Raw genomic sequence first — 18244 nt, 5'->3', positions numbered from 1 at the left:
GAAGGAAATCTCATCTACTCTTAATGTGTTTGATGGATATAAATTCAGTCAAATCTACAGTTTATTGGGTTTTTGTGTGTGTGTGTAAACCAATTTTTTTTCGACATCGATTTCGGTTTATTTTCTCTCTATCGCTTCTCTATCTTTTTCTTCTAATTCAATATTTACCTTGAGCCTTTAAATATAACTAGAAAAATTTATCCAGGTTGTTGTTATCGGCGACGACTACAGCTACAATGATGTTGATGATGGTGAAAATCGAAATTGATGATTATTGCACGCGTTTTTATCGTTGAACATCTTACTTGATGATGATGATGATGATTTTTGAATGATAACGTGCTTTTGATATAATCATTCGTCAAAGTGACATTTTTTTTTAAAAAACCTAGTTACAAAATGGAAACATACATCAAGGATCAATTGTTGATTTTTTATTTCAGGCCAACAAAAAAAAAGAAAAAAAAATTTCAACCAAAACCAAAAAACCAACATCAAAAACCATGACAACAACCAGATCAATGATGATGATGATGATGATGATGATACTTGAATTTATTTAGATTGATACGCACAATTTGTATTTGGATTTTTTTTTTTTGTTTGTTTGTTTGATTGATTAGTTGTTGATCGATTTAGGTTGATTTAGTTTCGGGATAATCTTGTTCAATGAATTAAAGATCCGGGATTAGGATTTAGTTAATTTTTTCTTGTACTTTCTCAATTGACCTAGAAACCAAGAAAAAAATCGATCTCAAAGGTTTTAATTGATTTTCAATTCGAAAAAAAACTTGAAATTTTTTCATTTTTGTTAACCCTTCGGCATCAGACATGTTTCAATTCTTTTCTTTTTTTTCCTTTTTTTTCCTTATGAATAATAAATCCATGTATCCTAATCAACCAAAACCAATAAGTCAAACAAAACCAAATCAAAACAAACAAACAAAATTCTATAGACAGAAAAAGAGTGAAGAACTCCAAAAAAACAAACAATTGTCAATAAGCAAAAGTTTTTTCTGCTGTTTGATTGAATATATATTGAATTCGAAAAAGTCATAAATCAAATATACAGTTAAATAATCAATGAAAAACAGCACTAGCAACAGCAGAAAATCCTATTTTATTTTTCATCTAATCGAATTGAGTTGATTGATTGAATTGAATTGTTTTGTTTTCTATTATTTTCAATGTGTGCTTTTTGATCTTTGGTGTATAACTGCATTTCATTCATTTATTTACATATGGATTTTTTTGCGTTTTGTTTTGGTTGCTAGTTATTTTTTTCACAAAAAAAAATGAAATGAAATGAAGGAATATATTTGACAAGTAAATACACAACCAACCAACCAACCAACGACGACGACAACAGAAAAATTCCATGGACAAAGATATGATGATGACTGATGAAATTATAGCAACAAAAAAAAAAATTTCAATGATAACAACCCAAAAAATCATCATCATCATCATTGACAAATTGAATGAGTCGCCCATAAATACAAACATGCATACATACAATTGACAACCTGGAGAAAGAACAAATTCAATGATAACACACACACACAGAATTACCACCTGAAATAATAATGATAATCTTTTTTAGCTGTAAATCTATCTTTATATATAATTGAAAGCTTTTTGGCGCCGATAACTACTTGAATAAAACAGAAAAAAAATGTACAATAAATTTTGGGCACCATTGATGATTATAACATTGATAACATTTACATTTTTATTTTTCTCGAAAACTTTTTTTTTTCGAATTTAGATTATTTGTTTTATGATTATTATTATTATTATTATTTCAAACATTTTTATCGAAGGACGTTTTTTCTTGTTTTCTTGTTTTCTTTTCACCTGATGATGATCGAATATCCTGGATACATTCTTGAAACAGATTTTTGTTTGTTTGTTTTTATGGAAAAAATTTTAACAAAAATTTTCCAAAAAAAAGCAGGTTACGAAGAAAGAGATGCGAATTTCAATCAAATGATGATTCCTATATATGTCAATAATATTCAGTTTTTTTAAGGCGGAGCTAATTCTTTCACTATTTTTTCCCATTGATTGATATTGCTGAACAGAATACAATCCTTTTTTTTGGGGGAGGGGATGAACATTCCAATCGACCAATCAGAATTCAAATTTATTCTTGTAATGGGCGGAGTAGCACGAACATTTTGGCCAATCAATTTTTGATAAAATCAAATTTTGAAAATTTCATTTTACTTTCCATTTAACGATTTAGATTTCAAATCTTTTTTAATAGAATCACATGGCAACCACCAAAATGTAGGCTCTATATATATAAAACAACTCATTCGTTTCAATTTGACGGCGAAATCATTAAAAATTTTAACCTTTTTGCCATCAAATCATTAATACCAGAAAAAATAATGGAGAGAAGAAAAATTCCATCATCACTATAAAATCGGTATGAGCAATCATCACCCTGTAATCGTAAAATACAAATTTTTTTTCCTTTCTAATGGCGGATAATAAAATTTATTTTATTTATTGATTCTGTTCATTTTGTCTTAGTAAGTAAAAAACAATGTCTCCAAAGAAATCTCAACAAAACAACAACAACAATTTTCATTTTCATTTTTATTTTCAATTTATCAAATTAGAATTTCCAATAGGATTGTTATGTTATAAGTTTTTTTGTTGTTAGCTGTATTGTGATAAGGGTTGATTGATGATTGTAGGAGTTATTTGAAGTTGTTGTTGTTTTTGGATGGAAACGAAAACAAATTTCACTAATTTTTTTTTCTGACTTTTAATCTTTTCAAAAATTCAATGGAATTAATTAATTAAAAAAAAAGTTTTTTGGAAAGAAAATTACGACGCAATTTCAGCGTTTGTATTCATCATCATCATCCTAATCATCATTATCGACAGCCAAAACAACAAAAAAGAAGATATCGATAACAGCGAAATTTGATTAATTATCATCAATTGGATTGATTTTAACCTTTCTTTTTTTGATTGATTGTTTGATGATTTTTGTTGTTGTTTTGTACCTAAGCTGAAAAACTATAATTATCATCTTCAAAATTTTTAACCAAAAAAAAAAGGAATCAATTCAGATTATTACAATCAATGATGGTTGTGGTGATTGTAATAATGAAAATGAATTGTTAAAATCCAATTCAATCATAATTGATTTGATTATATAGGATCATTTCAATGGTTATCATCATCATCATCATTCAATGATTTTGATAAAATGTTTTTTCCAAATTTATCATCATTGAATGGATTTAATAAGAATTTTTGAAAAATGAAATTCCCCTATATGCCCCCCAAAACAGTAAAGTAATTTTACAAAAATTGATGCAATAATGTTTTGGGTCCAAAGTTTACAAAAAACAAATTTGATGAATGAATGAATGAATGGATTAATGTTTTTTCTCAATCAATGTTTTGAGATGTTTTTTTTTGTTTGATTAGATCTGGCAGATCTATCGTATTAAGAGAATGCTGGAAAATTCTCAAAGGATTTCCAAATAAAAAACTAGCAAAACAAAAAAAATAAAACTTTGATAAAACAAAAATCCGTTTGTAATCCGTAATTTTTTATTTTTAAAAAAAAATTATCTAATAATAATAATGATCATTTTTTAATCATAAAAATTATTAAATGGATGATTACTTTCATAATAATTATTATTACGTTGTTTATGATAATTTTGTCGTCGTCGTTGTCTTCGTCTTCGTTGTTGTTGTCTTTTGGATGCTGATGGTGGTGAATATGATGATGGTCGAAAAAAATCATCAATTTCATTATAATTCGATGGTTGTTGTTGTTGTTGTTGTTGTTGTTGTCGATAATTATTATTCATCATTGGCCATTGTTTTTTAATCAAAATAGGATTTTGTTTAGAAAAATTATTATTATTATTATTTCGATCATTTGATGATAAAACCATTGCTGTTAATGTTGATGCACGTGAAAATGTACCACGTATTATAGCTGTTGTTGTATTTGGATTTGTTTCTGTTGTTGTTTGTCTATCTAAATTTCTCATCATCATTTTACCTGATGGTTGTCTTGAAATTTTTGGTTCAATAAAAATTTTTTGTACAAAATTCAATTTATTATTAATATTATTATTATTATTATTTGATAAATTTGAATTTGTTTTTGGTGATCTTATCCATAATATTGGTCTTGCTTGTGGTGATTGTTGTTGTTGTTGTTGTTGTTGTGAAAAATATTGATGATTCGGTGATGATTGTATAACTAAATCTGTTAAATCTTTAAGCCATTTTTCATCATTATCTTTATCATCATCATCATCATCATCATCTGGTTCATTGATATTAATATCCGTATAATATCTTGGTATATATTTCCATAATCTATCATCATTTATTTTTCCTTTACAAAATGGTCGTAATTTACCATATTTATCATTTGTTTGTTTGTAATATTGTTGTTCATATTTATCTTCAATATCATCATCATCATCATCATCATCTTTATCATCATCTTTACTATGAATATTTTCTAATGCATCTAATGTTGCTTTACATCTACGTTCAAATTCACGATGACTTTGACCGGTTGGTGATTTTGGTAAACTTTTTATCATTTCTTTTGGTGGTGTTTTTTCCAATTTGGATAATAATCTACTTTTACATACCGATGTTGGTACTATAGTTGGTATTATCCATGAATTTAATGATAATAAACTACCATTATTATTTCTTTGTATTGGTTTAACATAATCATAATGTGATTTTGGTAATTGTATTAATGAATTTAAACCAGGAATTCCGGTTGTTTTACAACATAATTTTGGAAAATTACTATAATCATTAACAATAACAAATGGTTCTGCTGTTTGTTGTTGTTGTTGTTGTTGTTGTTGTGGTTGTTGTTGTTGTTTTTCTTGTTTTTTTTCATCCAATAGTGATTTAGTTTTCGATTCTTTTTTCTCATTTGACGCAATCATCATCATCGATTTGATTTTTGGTTCATTTTCTTTCGCAATCATTATTCGGTAATCAGAATCAAACAATCAATCGATCAAATGAACTATTTTTTTTAAAGAAAAAACAAACATTCAATGTTTTTAACCACAGATTTTATATATAAAAATAACAGTCAAAAATTAATTAAATTTTTTTTTCTTCTTCTGTTTAATTCAATTTCAAATTATGAATTTTAAACAAAATTAAAATTTTATCTTGAAGTCTGAGGTTGACTAGTTTTACCATTAGCCATTGATTGTGGTTGTTGTGGTTGTTTTGGTTGTTGTGCTTGTGGTGATTGTGATGATGGACCATCTCGTCTTTGTGACATGCTTGAATTGTAAAAACTTCTCGTGTAAATACGCCTTTGACCACCACCATATCCTTGACCACCATATCCTCGACCACCATATCCTTGACCATTATATCCTTGACCACCATATCCTCGACCACCATATCCTCGACCACCATATCCTCGACCACGGCCTCTTCCTCCTCCTCTTCCTCTTGATCGAAAACTTCGTCCTCCCCGTCGTCCTCCTCCTCCCCGTCGTCCTCCTCCTCGTCGTGGACGATTTTTTTGTATCGGTCTAAAAGATATTTTATTCTCACGAAACAAATATGCTGCAAAACTGAATGTACCGGGTCCATTACGATAAAACCAATCAATTACATCTAAGGAAAGAGAAAAAGAAAAAATGAATAATTCATTTGAATAAATCTGGTTAAACGAAACAACAACAAAAAAAAAAAAAAAAAAAAAAAAAATACTAACTTAATAATTTTTTAAAATGCCAATCACTACTATCCTTATAGCCAATAAAATAAGCATTTGCAACATCTGACAATTGAGGAGGATTGGGCATAAATGGTCGACACCAAAATTCTGGTGTTATAGAAGGTTTAGCCGGTTTTTTTGTTAGCCAACCAGGTCCACGAGTATTACGAACAGTACCATCATTACTGTTAGGACGATTAGTAGTATTTGTCGGCGTTGTCGGACGAGAACCACCACCACCACCACCACCACCAACACCACCACCCCCACCATTATTTTTTGCTGACATTGGTTGCTGTGCCATCATTGGTTGTTTAGGTGTTTGTAATGACATAACTCTTTATGCAAAATATAATAAAAAAAAACAATCAAAATCTTTTCGAATATTATACGGAAAAAAATAGAATCAGACACAAAAAAATAAAATAAATACTAGCAAAATCAAAGAATCCAACAAACTTTTTTTTTGGTAAACATTTTCAATACGAATCTTGGGCATTTTATATGAACGACAACAAAAAATCAACAACAAATCCAAAATAAAACAAACAAACAACAAAATTGGATCAATTTTTTTTGATTTGTTTGTTACGGGAAAAATCAAAAATCAAAAACAAAAATCAAAAAACAAAACAGGAAAAAAATTCTAATTAATTCATTACCCAAAAAAACAAAACAAAACAAAACAAATTATATAGTTTTGTCATTTGATTATATAAAATTTTTATTTTAAAAAATTTTTGGTTTTGGTTTTAGAAAAGAAGAAGAAGAAAAAGAAACTATGAAAAATTTTGTCTTTGGTAACGATCAAAATTCGTTAGACTTATTACATCAATTATGTAATGAGGAAAAATATCGTCGTTCGAAATCAACAACAACAACAAAAATGAATATAAAAGAATCGATTGATTTAATGTATAAATTAGTACAAAAACATTTGAAACAAATAAGAAAACTTGGTGAAAAAATTGATTATGAATGCGATTTATATGAACAAAAACATTTGAAAAATTCATCACCACCATCATCATCATTGTTAAATGAATCAATACATTTATATAATAATAATAATATTATTATTGATGATGATGATGATATGAATAATGATGATAAACATTTAAATTTTTATCTAAATCAAAAATGTCAATTAATACAAAATGAAAAATTTGGCCGTCATTTTATAACCAAAGATCAAATATTAAAAGGTGAAATTATTATTGAAGAACGACCAATTATTATTACATTTTATGAAGAACATCGACAAAATTATTGTCATTATTGTTATCATCATTTTTCGAATAATAAAAAAAGAATATCATGTAAAAATTGTGATGAAATTTATTATTGTTCCAATGAATGTAGACAAATTTGTTGGCAACAATATCATCGTTTTGAATGTGGTTTATATGGTTTGATTGCTGGACCATCGGATTTATTTTCATTCGGAAATGTTTTTAGATATTATTCAATTTTTGGTCATAAATTAATTGATAAATGTACACAACAACAACAACAACAACAACAATCGGATGATGATTGTAATGTTCATGATAATTATATTCATAATAAACGATTTCAATTACCAAGACATAAATGGTCATATGATGAACGATTTCAATTATGTCAATTAATTTCAAAACTTGTTGATCATCGATATGAACGAAAAATATTACGTGAAGTACATACAACATTAATGTCATGGATATTAATACATTTATTTGTTCGTAGAAAAATTCTTGATAAAAATATACTGAATGATTGTTTTGAATTTAGTCGTCGTGCTGAATATATTGCCAGAGATTTTTCACGTATGCAAACAAATTCATTTTGTTGGAGTGATGGTCCAATCGATTTGGATGAAACATCAAAATTAGCAATTCAACATCCACAACAATTAGTTGTATCAAATATGATTGCCAATTGTATTGAATGTATTTCATCATTTTTTAATCATAGCTGTAAACCGAATTTATATTGGCAATTTAATTCAAATGGTATTATCATTTGTGCAACACGTTCAATAAAACAAGGTGAACAATTAACTATTTCATATGGTACGGATTTTAATAGACAAACATTTGATCAACGACAAATATCATTACAATATAATTATTGTTTTTATTGTCAATGTATTATTTGTAATAATGATTGTTCAATTATGAAAAATGTTATCAAATGTTTGAATGATAAATGTTCTGGACCATTAGTTTTAAATAAACATAATGCTTGTATATCATGTGGTAAATTTCCATTCGATTTACGAAATGCATATAGATTAATGAATAAAATGAAACGAATAAAATCCGAATTTGGTTATTTATTTGATTCGATAAATGGCCATGAACAGTATCGAATTTATCGTATTTTATATTTTTTCCGTTATAGATCAAAATTTCAATTATATTGGAAATCAAATTCGGATAAACAAAGAAAAAAAAGAATAGAATATATGGAAAAATTATATGAAAAATATCGTCAAATTTCATATTATGGTAGTTATCGTTTATTATATCTATCAATAATAATGTTAGCTATTTATGAACGTTTTGAAATGCCATACAAAGCATTCGAATTAATCGATACAATCGATATGAATTTGATGAATATTTTTCCCGGTAGTATTTCAAATGAAAATATTGATTTCATTATTCAATTGTTGGAATTTCTTGGCGAAATAACTGAAAGACTATCAAAAAAAATATATTCGAATGATTATCATCTATTTCAACAATCACAACAAAATATCAATCATAATGATGAAATTTTAATACGTTCAAAATTTTCCTGTCTTTTCGAACGTGTCAATCAATTATTATTGGCTTTTTTTGATGGAGATCTTAAAGAAAATGGTTGGCTATTTCCTCGAACATTCAAACAATTGCATGATAAACCCGATAATGATGAAGATAACGATGAATCCGTACAATTACGGACACCAGATCAAGAAAATTATTATATAAATTTATATCGAAAATGTCAACAAAGAAAAATTCCTGTTTCCTAAACAACATTGAAAGAGAATGGTGAGGATAAATAGACAGAGAATTTATTATTCAGTCATAATCATAGAAGAAATATTAGATTAAAACAATTTTTGTTCAATTTAAAATGTATTAACATCTGTATCTATTTGGAAATGTAATTATCAATTTTTTCATTAATTTCTGGTACGGCTTGAAAAAGATCAGCAACTAAACCTAGATCGGCTACCTGAAATATTGGTGCATCTGGATCTTTGTTGATTGCAACGATTGTTTTTGAATCTTTCATACCGGCTAGATGTTGTATGGCACCAGAAATACCAATAGCTATATATAATTCAGGTGCAACAATTTTACCCGTTTGACCAACTTGTAGATCATTCGGTACAAAACCAGCATCAACAGCTGCACGTGAAGCACCAACAGCTGCATTCAATTTATCAGCTAAATCATATAACATTTTGAAATTTTCACCACTTTTCATGCCACGACCTCCAGCTATCACACGAGAAGCAGCCGTTAATTCTGGTCGTTCAGATTTAGTTATTTCAGATTTAATCCATTTTACATTGTCCGGTTGTTTTGCTGTTTCGGCTGCAAAAGCTTCAACAGGACAATCAGCTGAACCGATTGTCGAAGCATCAAATGCTGTACCACGAACAGTAATTAATTTAACAGGATCTAATGCTTTCAATTCCAATAACGCATTTCCAGCATAAATTGTTCGTACAAATGTATCAGGACTTTTAATGCCAATAATTTCCGATATTAATGATACATCAAGTAAGGCGGCTAATCGAGGTAGAAAATTCTATCAATTTTATATTGTTAAAATATATGAAAAATGAAAATCACTTATTAATAATTTATAAATTCATAATTGTTTTTTAAATATACTTTTCCAACTGACGAAGCACCTGTCAATATATGTGTATAATTATTTTTCTTATGTGCTTCCATTACAATGTTTGTCATCACTTCGGGTAACCATCCTTTTAATGAATCATTTTCAACGGTTAAAATTTTCTCAACACCATCAACTTTTTTCAATATATCAACGGCTGGACCAACTTTAGGACCTGCTACCATACAGGTAATTGGATTACCTAATTGTTTTGCGGCGGTTATTGTTTTCAATGTTAACGGTGAAAGTGTTTCTTCTGTATGATCGGCAATCAATAATGTACTATTCCAACGAATACCACTTAATACCTGATTGATTTTAAAGTAAAAAAAATTTAAGAATTTTGATTTCATCAATCATGAATATTTTTTCGAAAAACTCACTGATAATGATGAATTTGATTTGGCCAATTGATTGGCTAAAATTAAAGAGCAACGTTTGATCATCATTTTGGTTTTTAATTTGTTTAATTACGAAAATAATTTAAAATCAAATTATTTTTATTTTTTTTTTATTTTCAACTTGAAAACGAAACCGTATTAAAGGAAAAAAAATCAACCAAAACACAAAGCATGTCAGAAAATTTTCAATAACAAATGAACATTTGTACTCAGGATAGAAAATATTTCCGCAAAAAAAGTATTTCATTCAATATTTGGTGGTAATCTTTCTCGGGAATTGAAATCCTTAAACATGTGAATACTGTTTTTTCACATTTTTTTTATTTGAATTAATTTTTTTAAAATTTTTTTTTACAAATTATTCTCTAATAAAAATGTCATTCATAAGATCTATCGTTAGATCGATCAGAATTCCTGTATCGATCAATCGTAATTCGATTCGAGATATTCATCGTAGTCCGATTGTTTTTGAATCAGATTTGGCTAAATTACGAAAAAAGACCGGTTATGCTTTTGCACTTTGTCGTAAAGCTTTGGAACAAAATGGACAAGATGTAATGAAAGCTGAAAAATGGTTAAGAGCTGAAGCAGCAAAACAAGGCTGGGAAAAAGCTGAACGTGTCAAGGTTTGTGTTTTTTTTTGTTGTTATTGTTGTTTGATTTAAAATTAATTTTAAAAAATTTATTAGTCGCGAACAACCGGACAAGGTTTAATTGGAATTTATACCGATCCTAATCAATTACAAGCAACGATGGTCGAAGTCAGATGTGAAACTGATTTTGTTTCACGTAATGAACATTTTATTCGACTTGTTTCTGAGTTAGCCAAAAAAATGAACAATCAATTAACGAATCTGAAAGCCAATCATCAACAATCGGATGGTGTGGAAAAAATCTGGATAACAGATGAAAAACGATTGAAAGATATTGGTGGTGATTTAGTGGTGAATACGATTCAGAAATTAGGTGAAAATATTCGATTTGTACGTGGATGTTTAATGAGAATTCCTAATAATGAATCCAGTCAGATTCGATTATTACCTTATGCACATGCTGTTGCCGGTAAAATTGAATCAAATGATCCGGAAATTGTTTTGGGTAAATATGGAACCATAGTTGCCGTTACACAATCGCCAGAATCCAATACTTCAGTGAATGAAGAAGAAGAAATGGACACAACACAGATGTCTAAAAATATTGATGAACTTGGTTCACGTCTTGGTCAACATATTATTGGATTATCACCTAAAATGGTTGCACAATTGTCGACCGAAGATACTAAGGAATCTCCCCAAGAAGACCATATTACGGGTGATGAAGAACCCGAAGCTTTAATTAAGCAGAAATTCATTTTTAATGAAGATATTACCGTCGAACAATTTCTACGTAATTCCCGTGCGAATGTATTGGATTTCATTCGAATCGAATGTGGTGAAGAACAGCTTGATCAATGAAATTGTTTTGAAAAGAAAATTTAATTAGAATTCATTTTGTTTAAGTTATTTTGTAAAATAAATTCAATTTTTGTATTATTAAAAATGAAATCGAAATTATCATGAATCTTCAGAATCAAGATTGATATTGCTACCGAATTTTGCATATAATTTTGATTTAATTGAATTCATTTCTTCTTTCATTGGTGCCAATTGCTCATCCAGATCTTTCATTTTTTGTTTAATTTCTGCTTTTCGTTGTTCAATAAGACTTTCACATTCGGTTTTGGTTACAGCCATGAATGATGTGCCAACAACAAATTGAATATTTGAACTTGGTTTAATTTTAACGGCTGATGATTGGCCGCTTTGTTGATTTTGGTTTGAATTTTTATCATCATCATCACCATCATCAGCGAAATCTTCATCAAAATCATCCTGTAACATTAATTCATTTTCAGCTTCTTCTAAATTTTCAGTTTGTCGTTTTAATTCTTCATATTTATTCTGTAATTCATCTGATTTCAGATTCAATCTTGCAAAACGATTAATCATCTGTTGATCTTCAGCTGTAACATCAATCTGATGTTTGGCTTCTGATGATGCTGGTGATAGAATCATTATTTTTAATTCGTTGATGAAACAAAAATATCTTTTGAATTACAAAACAAAACAAAAATCAAACATAAAAATTCAATTTTCAAACAATACACATGTAAAATTCTTGAAAATAATCATTGACAATGTGATAATAAAATTACGATACAATCGATTATTCAACGATATATCACAACATATTGTGTTTGTTTAGTTGATGATGTCGTTATTATGATTGTTTTCATCGTCATCGTCGTCGTTGTCGTCTTTATTGTTATTAATATTGATGATGGTGATGATGATGATCTTATTTTGATAATTAAAAGCATTTTAATAATTAATCAAGATCCAAAATCATGTACACATTATTGTTTAACATTTTCATCAACATCTTAAATAATTATACAATTGTTTGATTGATTTAAAAGAAGAAAATACAAATCTTGTCAATCAACAACAATAATGATGATAATTAATATTAACGATTTTTAATTTATAATTAAATAATTGATGATTTAAATCATCAAAAAAATCATTCGTACTTAACGATATTGTAAATTATCATTTCTATGATCATCCATTAGTTAAATATTGTTTTTGAGTCTTCAGTCATTCTTTGTTTGTTTTTTTTTGGCCCACCAAGAATTCCGGTTTTCCAGAATCAAAACAAAAATGAAAACTTCCACATCGAATACGGCAATAACAACATCATCCGATCAGATTGATCATCCTATTAAATCTAATGTTAATCAATCATCTAAAGATTTATTGCAATCGCAACAACAACAACAACAAGAATTCGAACGTACATCATTGAATAACCTTTTTAAACATCGTAATCGATTGAAATCATTTAGCAATATACATAGTCATTGTTTTCATTGTATACGGCCGTTAAAATGTATACGAATGCCTGTTTCATTTAATGAAGCTTATCAATTATCGATGGAAGAAAAATATTCAATGATATTAGATGTTGATTATTATTGTAATGATGATGATGATGATAAAAATAATAATAATCGAATAAAAAATCATCAACGTAAACAGAATCAACAACGATTACAACAATTATCGAATGGTTATCATGATAAAAATGAAGATGAAAATGATACTACTAATATTGTAGAATTTTGTCCAGTTGTACGTTGTACAAATCGTCAATGTGGAATGGTAATGCATTATTGTAAAATGAAAGAACATTTTCTTCTTTGCCATTATCAAATGGTTTCATGTATAAATAGCCATTATGGATGTCCATATCGATTATTACGTGGTCAAATGTCACAACATCTTGTTGATCAATGTCCAGCAAATGTTGTACATTGTTCAGCTGAATGGAATCGTATGCCATTATATTCAAGTGAAAAAAGTCCAACAACTCAGGGATTTTGTTCACCACATTCATTGAATATACATAATTTAGATGTAGCATTAGCATTACGTGATCAACGTATGCTTAAACAATTATGGTCAGCATCCAGACAAATGAAACGTATTATGCGTGGTCGTCTTTCAACACATCCGGCTGTTCCTATAAAGGTAATTTTTTTTTTGAATTAAAATCTAATCATTTACAACAATAATTCTATTGATTTTTAGCCTTATATTGGAATTCGAACATTTCGTGAATTTCGTTCAACAGTCACAAATGCACAGAATTCGACAACAACAATAACAACAGCAACAACAACGAACAATAATGTTGTTGATCCATCATCAATAAATAATAATAATAATAATAATCAATTATCTTATTATAATTGTGATAATAATATTGAAGAAGAAAAATATCTAAATTATGCTGCCAAATTGGTTGAACATGCTTATAAAGAATCATTAGTGGAAATATTACGACAAACAGCTCAATATTATCGTCGAATTTATATGGAAAGTTCGCATGATTATCGACAACAACAAGAACAATCAAGAAAAAAATCGAATTCAATTTGTAGTCAAATGTTTTCATGGATGGAATCCAAATGTAATACAAATCTAGTTGAAACAAATAATGATGGAATTAATCATTCAACAATTAATACAAATAATAATGATAATCAACAACTATTATCTCCAACATTGGCCATTCAACAATCATATCCAAGTTCTTCATCAATAAATCTGCCTATAATAACAGATACGGATAAACAATTTATGGTCGAAATGATTAAAACAAAAGCAAAAGATGTTCAATCAAATCAATGTATGAATCAACGAAAAAATGTTCAATCACAGCCACCGATACCACCTCCTGTACCTAAATGTAATACATTATCATTAGAAATATCGATCCGTTCATATGCATTTTATCAACCAAAACCGCGGGCAATGTATACGTTTCGTTGTGGATTAGATTTTCGTAAAGATGAATTGGCCGCACATTCACGAGATATACATAGTGATATACATGGTGGCCTAGATGGTTGGATTGAATATCGTTGTCCATTATTCTATAATGGCTGTACATTTGTACATCGTCGTCTTTGGCCACGTTTATCACAGAATGAGCCATCATATGTTGATCGATGGAATCGACAACAAACAACGATTGTTTATAATGAATCATTAGAAACATTTGCCTGTTGTTCCGTTAACGATAATGATTATGATGATGTTCGATCAAATCGAACAACAAATATTTCATTTGATCAATGTGAAGAAGATGATGATGATGATCTATTGATGGATGATGATAATAATAAACGAAATGAATCTTTTGATCATCAACAGCCATCATCAACATCATCCGTTTCATTAGAATCACCATCATTTGATGATGAAAATAATCATCGAATAATGTTGACAAAAACGGCAAGAAAAAATAGTACAAGTGCTTGCTGTGGCAATGGTGATAGTATCATTTCAACATCACATTCATCATCATCATATTCATTATTATATTCGAATAATAATTCATCCGTTCCATTATTATTAATGTCCGGTAAAGGTGGTATAAATGGAGGTATAGCTGCTACAACAACAACAACAACAGCCAATAATACATCATCATCATGTATATCATCAAGAAAATCATCTGATGGCAATATTTATTTTTCGTTAAATAATCTACCATTTGAAGTATGAAAATTTTATTTGAGTTCTAATTTATTTTATATTCAAATTTTTCTTTTAAAATTTAGCTGTTACAAAATATTTGCAAATATCTGGATGGATTTTCATTGAATAATCTATCATTTACATCGAAACGTATGCGTATGGTTGTACAATCGTTTGTAAAGAAAAAAGGTTATGTCGTTTTACAATGGAAACGTTTCGAAATGGAAAAGGGTAAATTTCAATGGCGTGTCGTTTATAAGGTAAATATGGATTAATTTTTTTCAAATTTGTTTTATTAAAATTTTTTTTTATAAAATAAAAAAAAAAACAGAAATGGCTATTTAGTACAGCAATGCAACCTATACGTGGTTGGCGTATTGATTCCGATAATGTTATGGCTCATCATTTACAAGTTTGTCCATTTTATGAACGTAATATACGTACAGAACCATTTCGTATTTGTGAATTTGATCCATCCATTCTTCCTAATCACAATGCTTCCTCAATGTCAACAACAACAACAATAATAACAAAATAATGATAATAATAATAATAATGGAATCGAATTGGCTGGAATCAAACATCATGATGATGAATTTTCATTTTTTTTTATTTTCTGTTCAGTCATGTTGTTTATGTGATGATGATTCGAAATGAATGAAAAAAATTTACTGCAAAATTTGTACTTTGAAAATAATTATCGGTCTTCATCATCATCATTCATACCTCTGATGTGATATGAAAATATTTCGAATTCTTTAATGAAAGACAGAGGGATGTTGTTTGTTTGTTTTTTTTTTTGCTTGGGTTATATGGAAAAATTAATAGGATTTAATTAAGTTTAATTAAGATTTTTTTTTACAAATAAATCATCGAACTGCTGCAAAATCAAATGTGTTTTTTTTTCTTCTGTTTATTTTGTTTTCTTAAGACATTTTAATATTTGATTGATTTTTGAAAATAAATTGTTGTTTTGTTTAATTATTTCGTAATAATTATCAACAAAAAAAATTATTCATTTAGATTTATTTTTAAAAAAATGGATTGATTCGGTTTGTGCAGATTTTGGATGAAAGGATTTGAAGGAAAGATATGATAATATTGATTGATTGATTAACAACATGGATGGCTTGCCATACACATACCACAACAAATAGCACATATTGCACAAAGACAACAATCAGCCGGTGTACAAACAGGTTCTTCAACAACAACTACCGGTCTTGTTGGTTGTTGTGTAATGATAATAGGATTACAACCAGAATTATGTTGATTATTGTTTATATTATCATATGGTGGTGGTGGTGGTACAGCATAACTTGTACCAGGATAAAATGGTGATGAATTTGTTGCATAATATTGTTGATGTGATGGAAACATTATTGAAATGAAAATAAAATCGAAGAAAGTTAAAATCAACTAATCAACAAGTAACACGTTAAATGACTGAGTTCGAAATATTATCAATCTTTTTTCAAAATGTTTTATGATATATTTTTGGATGAAATTCTCTTTTTCAAAATCTTCAACGTTTGTTACTTCGTGTGTGTGTGCGTCTGAATTAATTAATTTGATAAAACATGAATCAATCTTTATATTTATTCGAATGATGATGATGACAATGACAAATGTTTTAATGTGGAAATTTCATCTAATTTTGTTTTTCGTTTTCTAATTGAAATTCATAACTTTATAATCATCTTCGTAACAACAATAACAATCAGATTCGAAATTCTACGCAGAATTTCCCATATAACGGAAATCATTGATGAGCAAATTCGTAGATGACGATTCGGGAAAAAAAATTTCGTATTTACAGTATGTCATTCACGCCATAGTAATTCATATATATAGCTTTCTAGATGATTCCTTTTACCAACCTTTTACCATTCTCTTTATTAATTTTTTGCTTTTATTCCAATAGCTTTCGATGTTTATGGTATGAACTCCCCGTGACTTTATCCACAAAGTTCACTTTGTGATTAATGGTTTTGTGCTGGAAGCCTAGTTCTTTTTCTATACTAAGATAAGAACGCCATTGGTCCGAATATATAATGGATTCTGGCATGGAAATACTGGTATCAACCATACCAAAGACCCACACTTGTTTTGCACTACGGCCGACCATGATGCTTGCAGGAAAAACAGCTCTCGTCGACTTGAATCATTCTTAGGTCACCACCCAATTTTAAAAAATGATTCTTGCATACTTCTCTGTAGAAAAAACCAAACATAACCTATGTAAAAAATCAAGCAACACGAGGTAAAATTCATATAGTTTATTAACTGTTAGTTAGCTACATGAGAACGAATGAATAGAAAAAATTAAAACATTTTCGATTATAAGATCGTTTCGAACAAACAGTTTCGAATTTCGAACTTCTGCTTCATGACACTTCTCTATAAAAGAGTTATACACATCAACCATTGTCTTCGCACCCAATGTTTCAGAAGTTTTAGAATAAGAATACTTTGGGGTTCATAATCAACAAGAGATCCAAAAAATTTGATTGTTTTCAATAAAAAATTATCAATTTTTTTTTATTAATAAAAAGCAACTAGATTTTTTTAAAAAATAATTATTCAACAAGTAATTTAGCTGCTTTTTATCATTATTACTATAGTTTTCTTTTTTGTTTCAAGAAAAAAAAATTACACATAATTATGTGAGTGAATTGGGGGATTTTTCATTGATAATAATTTCAAAAAATTAAATTAACTTCAAGTTTTTCAAGAAAGATCAAATAATGGATAAAATCAGTTAATCAAATCTAATTTCAAACACACACACACACACACGCAAAAACACACGTTAACACAAGAATTTTAAATTATTTGGGGGAAAAAAATAAACATTTTTTGTTCAAAAATTTTTGAAGGGAAAAATTGTGTGTGTAATTGATTGAAAAATAAAACTTACAGAATTGAAATTTGAAAATAAAAAAACTAAAATAGGAAAAGGAAAAATGTTTAGGTTTAGGTTTTTGTTAATGTTGTGTAATCCACCATTAGAGAAAAAAAATGTTGATTGATTGATTTGATCAATCAATCAATCAAACAACAAGTCCAAAAGTGATCCAATAATTTATTATTGTGCGACGATTATTATGGAT

The 18244-nt window shown here is 28.3% G+C and overlaps 7 protein-coding genes across 8 annotated transcripts; 3 read left to right on the top strand and 4 right to left on the bottom strand.

The window, feature by feature from the left end:
* Nucleotides 1-3557: 3557 nt before the first annotated feature.
* Nucleotides 3558-5085, bottom strand: LOC142644906 (uncharacterized). Its single transcript, XM_075819587.1, has one exon. The coding sequence runs from the start codon at nt 5001-5003 to the stop codon at nt 3624-3626; it is 1380 nt and encodes a 459-aa protein (XP_075675702.1). The 5' UTR covers nt 5004-5085; the 3' UTR covers nt 3558-3623.
* Nucleotides 5086-5124: 39 nt separating this feature from the next.
* Nucleotides 5125-6229, bottom strand: LOC113798660 (uncharacterized). Its single transcript, XM_027349223.2, has 2 exons — nt 5756-6229; nt 5125-5655 (listed from the first exon to the last, which is right to left on the bottom strand). The coding sequence occupies exons 1-2, from the start codon at nt 6090-6092 to the stop codon at nt 5192-5194; spliced, it is 801 nt and encodes a 266-aa protein (XP_027205024.2). The 5' UTR covers nt 6093-6229; the 3' UTR covers nt 5125-5191.
* Nucleotides 6230-6462: 233 nt separating this feature from the next.
* Nucleotides 6463-8867, top strand: LOC113798675 (uncharacterized). Its single transcript, XM_027349240.2, has one exon. The coding sequence runs from the start codon at nt 6540-6542 to the stop codon at nt 8760-8762; it is 2223 nt and encodes a 740-aa protein (XP_027205041.2). The 5' UTR covers nt 6463-6539; the 3' UTR covers nt 8763-8867.
* Nucleotides 8783-10169, bottom strand: wal (electron transfer flavoprotein subunit alpha wal). Its single transcript, XM_027349252.2, has 3 exons — nt 10027-10169; nt 9637-9951; nt 8783-9550 (listed from the first exon to the last, which is right to left on the bottom strand). The coding sequence occupies exons 1-3, from the start codon at nt 10090-10092 to the stop codon at nt 8885-8887; spliced, it is 1047 nt and encodes a 348-aa protein (XP_027205053.2). The 5' UTR covers nt 10093-10169; the 3' UTR covers nt 8783-8884.
* A 35-nt stretch (nt 10170-10204) lies between these two features.
* mEFTs (elongation factor Ts, mitochondrial) lies at nt 10205-12211 on the top strand. Of its 2 annotated transcripts, XM_075819589.1 has the most exons (3): nt 10205-10338; nt 10433-10670; nt 10734-12211. In XM_075819589.1, exons 2-3 carry the CDS (start codon nt 10602-10604, stop codon nt 11496-11498), a joined length of 834 nt encoding a protein of 277 aa, XP_075675704.1. In that variant the 5' UTR covers nt 10205-10338; nt 10433-10601; the 3' UTR covers nt 11499-12211. The 2 variants fall into 2 exon arrangements, with proteins under 2 accessions (XP_075675704.1, XP_027205054.2); XM_027349253.2 differs by lacking the exon at nt 10205-10338 and having other exon boundaries at nt 10345-10670.
* Nucleotides 11501-12098, bottom strand: Pfdn4 (prefoldin subunit 4). The gene has a single exon (XM_027349256.2). The coding sequence runs from the start codon at nt 12096-12098 to the stop codon at nt 11598-11600; it is 501 nt and encodes a 166-aa protein (XP_027205057.1). The 3' UTR covers nt 11501-11597.
* Nucleotides 12212-12316: 105 nt separating the features above from the next.
* Nucleotides 12317-16589, top strand: LOC113798694 (F-box only protein 30-like). The gene is made up of 4 exons (XM_027349260.2): nt 12317-13616; nt 13677-15152; nt 15215-15391; nt 15463-16589. Exons 1-4 carry the CDS (start codon nt 12747-12749, stop codon nt 15667-15669), a joined length of 2730 nt encoding a protein of 909 aa, XP_027205061.2. The 5' UTR covers nt 12317-12746; the 3' UTR covers nt 15670-16589.
* The last annotated feature ends 1655 nt before the right edge of the window (nt 16590-18244 follow it).

This window comes from Dermatophagoides pteronyssinus, unplaced genomic scaffold, assembly GCF_027571235.1.
Source record: "Dermatophagoides pteronyssinus isolate colony J.1.1.1.1 unplaced genomic scaffold, Derpt_VIB-CSIC_2022.12 sq0004, whole genome shotgun sequence".
Classification (NCBI taxonomy): Eukaryota; Metazoa; Arthropoda; class Arachnida; order Sarcoptiformes; family Pyroglyphidae; genus Dermatophagoides; species Dermatophagoides pteronyssinus.
This window is presented reverse-complemented; position numbering and strand designations above follow the sequence as displayed.

Bases quoted from the DNA above. Each gene is read 5' to 3' on its own strand.
- mEFTs (XM_027349253.2), top strand. From the start codon at position 10,419: ATGTCATTCATAAGATCTATCGTTAGATCGATCAGAATTCCTGTATCG. The intron at 10,671-10,733 runs GTTTGTGTTTTT...AAAATTTATTAG, and splicing joins AAAAAGCTGAACGTGTCAAG to TCGCGAACAACCGGACAAGG.
- LOC142644906 (XM_075819587.1), bottom strand. From the start codon at position 5,003: ATGATTGCGAAAGAAAATGAACCAAAAATCAAATCGATGATGATGATT.
- LOC113798660 (XM_027349223.2), bottom strand. From the start codon at position 6,092: ATGTCATTACAAACACCTAAACAACCAATGATGGCACAGCAACCAATG. The intron at 5,656-5,755 runs GTTAGTATTTTT...CTCTTTCCTTAG, and splicing joins GCATTTTAAAAAATTATTAA to ATGTAATTGATTGGTTTTAT.
- wal (XM_027349252.2), bottom strand. From the start codon at position 10,092: ATGATGATCAAACGTTGCTCTTTAATTTTAGCCAATCAATTGGCCAAA. The intron at 9,952-10,026 runs GTGAGTTTTTCG...AAAATCAATCAG, and splicing joins AATCAAATTCATCATTATCA to GTATTAAGTGGTATTCGTTG. The intron at 9,551-9,636 runs GTATATTTAAAA...TAAAATTGATAG, and splicing joins GTGCTTCGTCAGTTGGAAAA to AATTTTCTACCTCGATTAGC.
- Pfdn4 (XM_027349256.2), bottom strand. From the start codon at position 12,098: ATGATTCTATCACCAGCATCATCAGAAGCCAAACATCAGATTGATGTT.
- LOC113798675 (XM_027349240.2), top strand. From the start codon at position 6,540: ATGAAAAATTTTGTCTTTGGTAACGATCAAAATTCGTTAGACTTATTA.
- LOC113798694 (XM_027349260.2), top strand. From the start codon at position 12,747: ATGAAAACTTCCACATCGAATACGGCAATAACAACATCATCCGATCAG. The intron at 13,617-13,676 runs GTAATTTTTTTT...ATTGATTTTTAG, and splicing joins ATCCGGCTGTTCCTATAAAG to CCTTATATTGGAATTCGAAC. The intron at 15,153-15,214 runs GTATGAAAATTT...TTTAAAATTTAG, and splicing joins TAAATAATCTACCATTTGAA to CTGTTACAAAATATTTGCAA.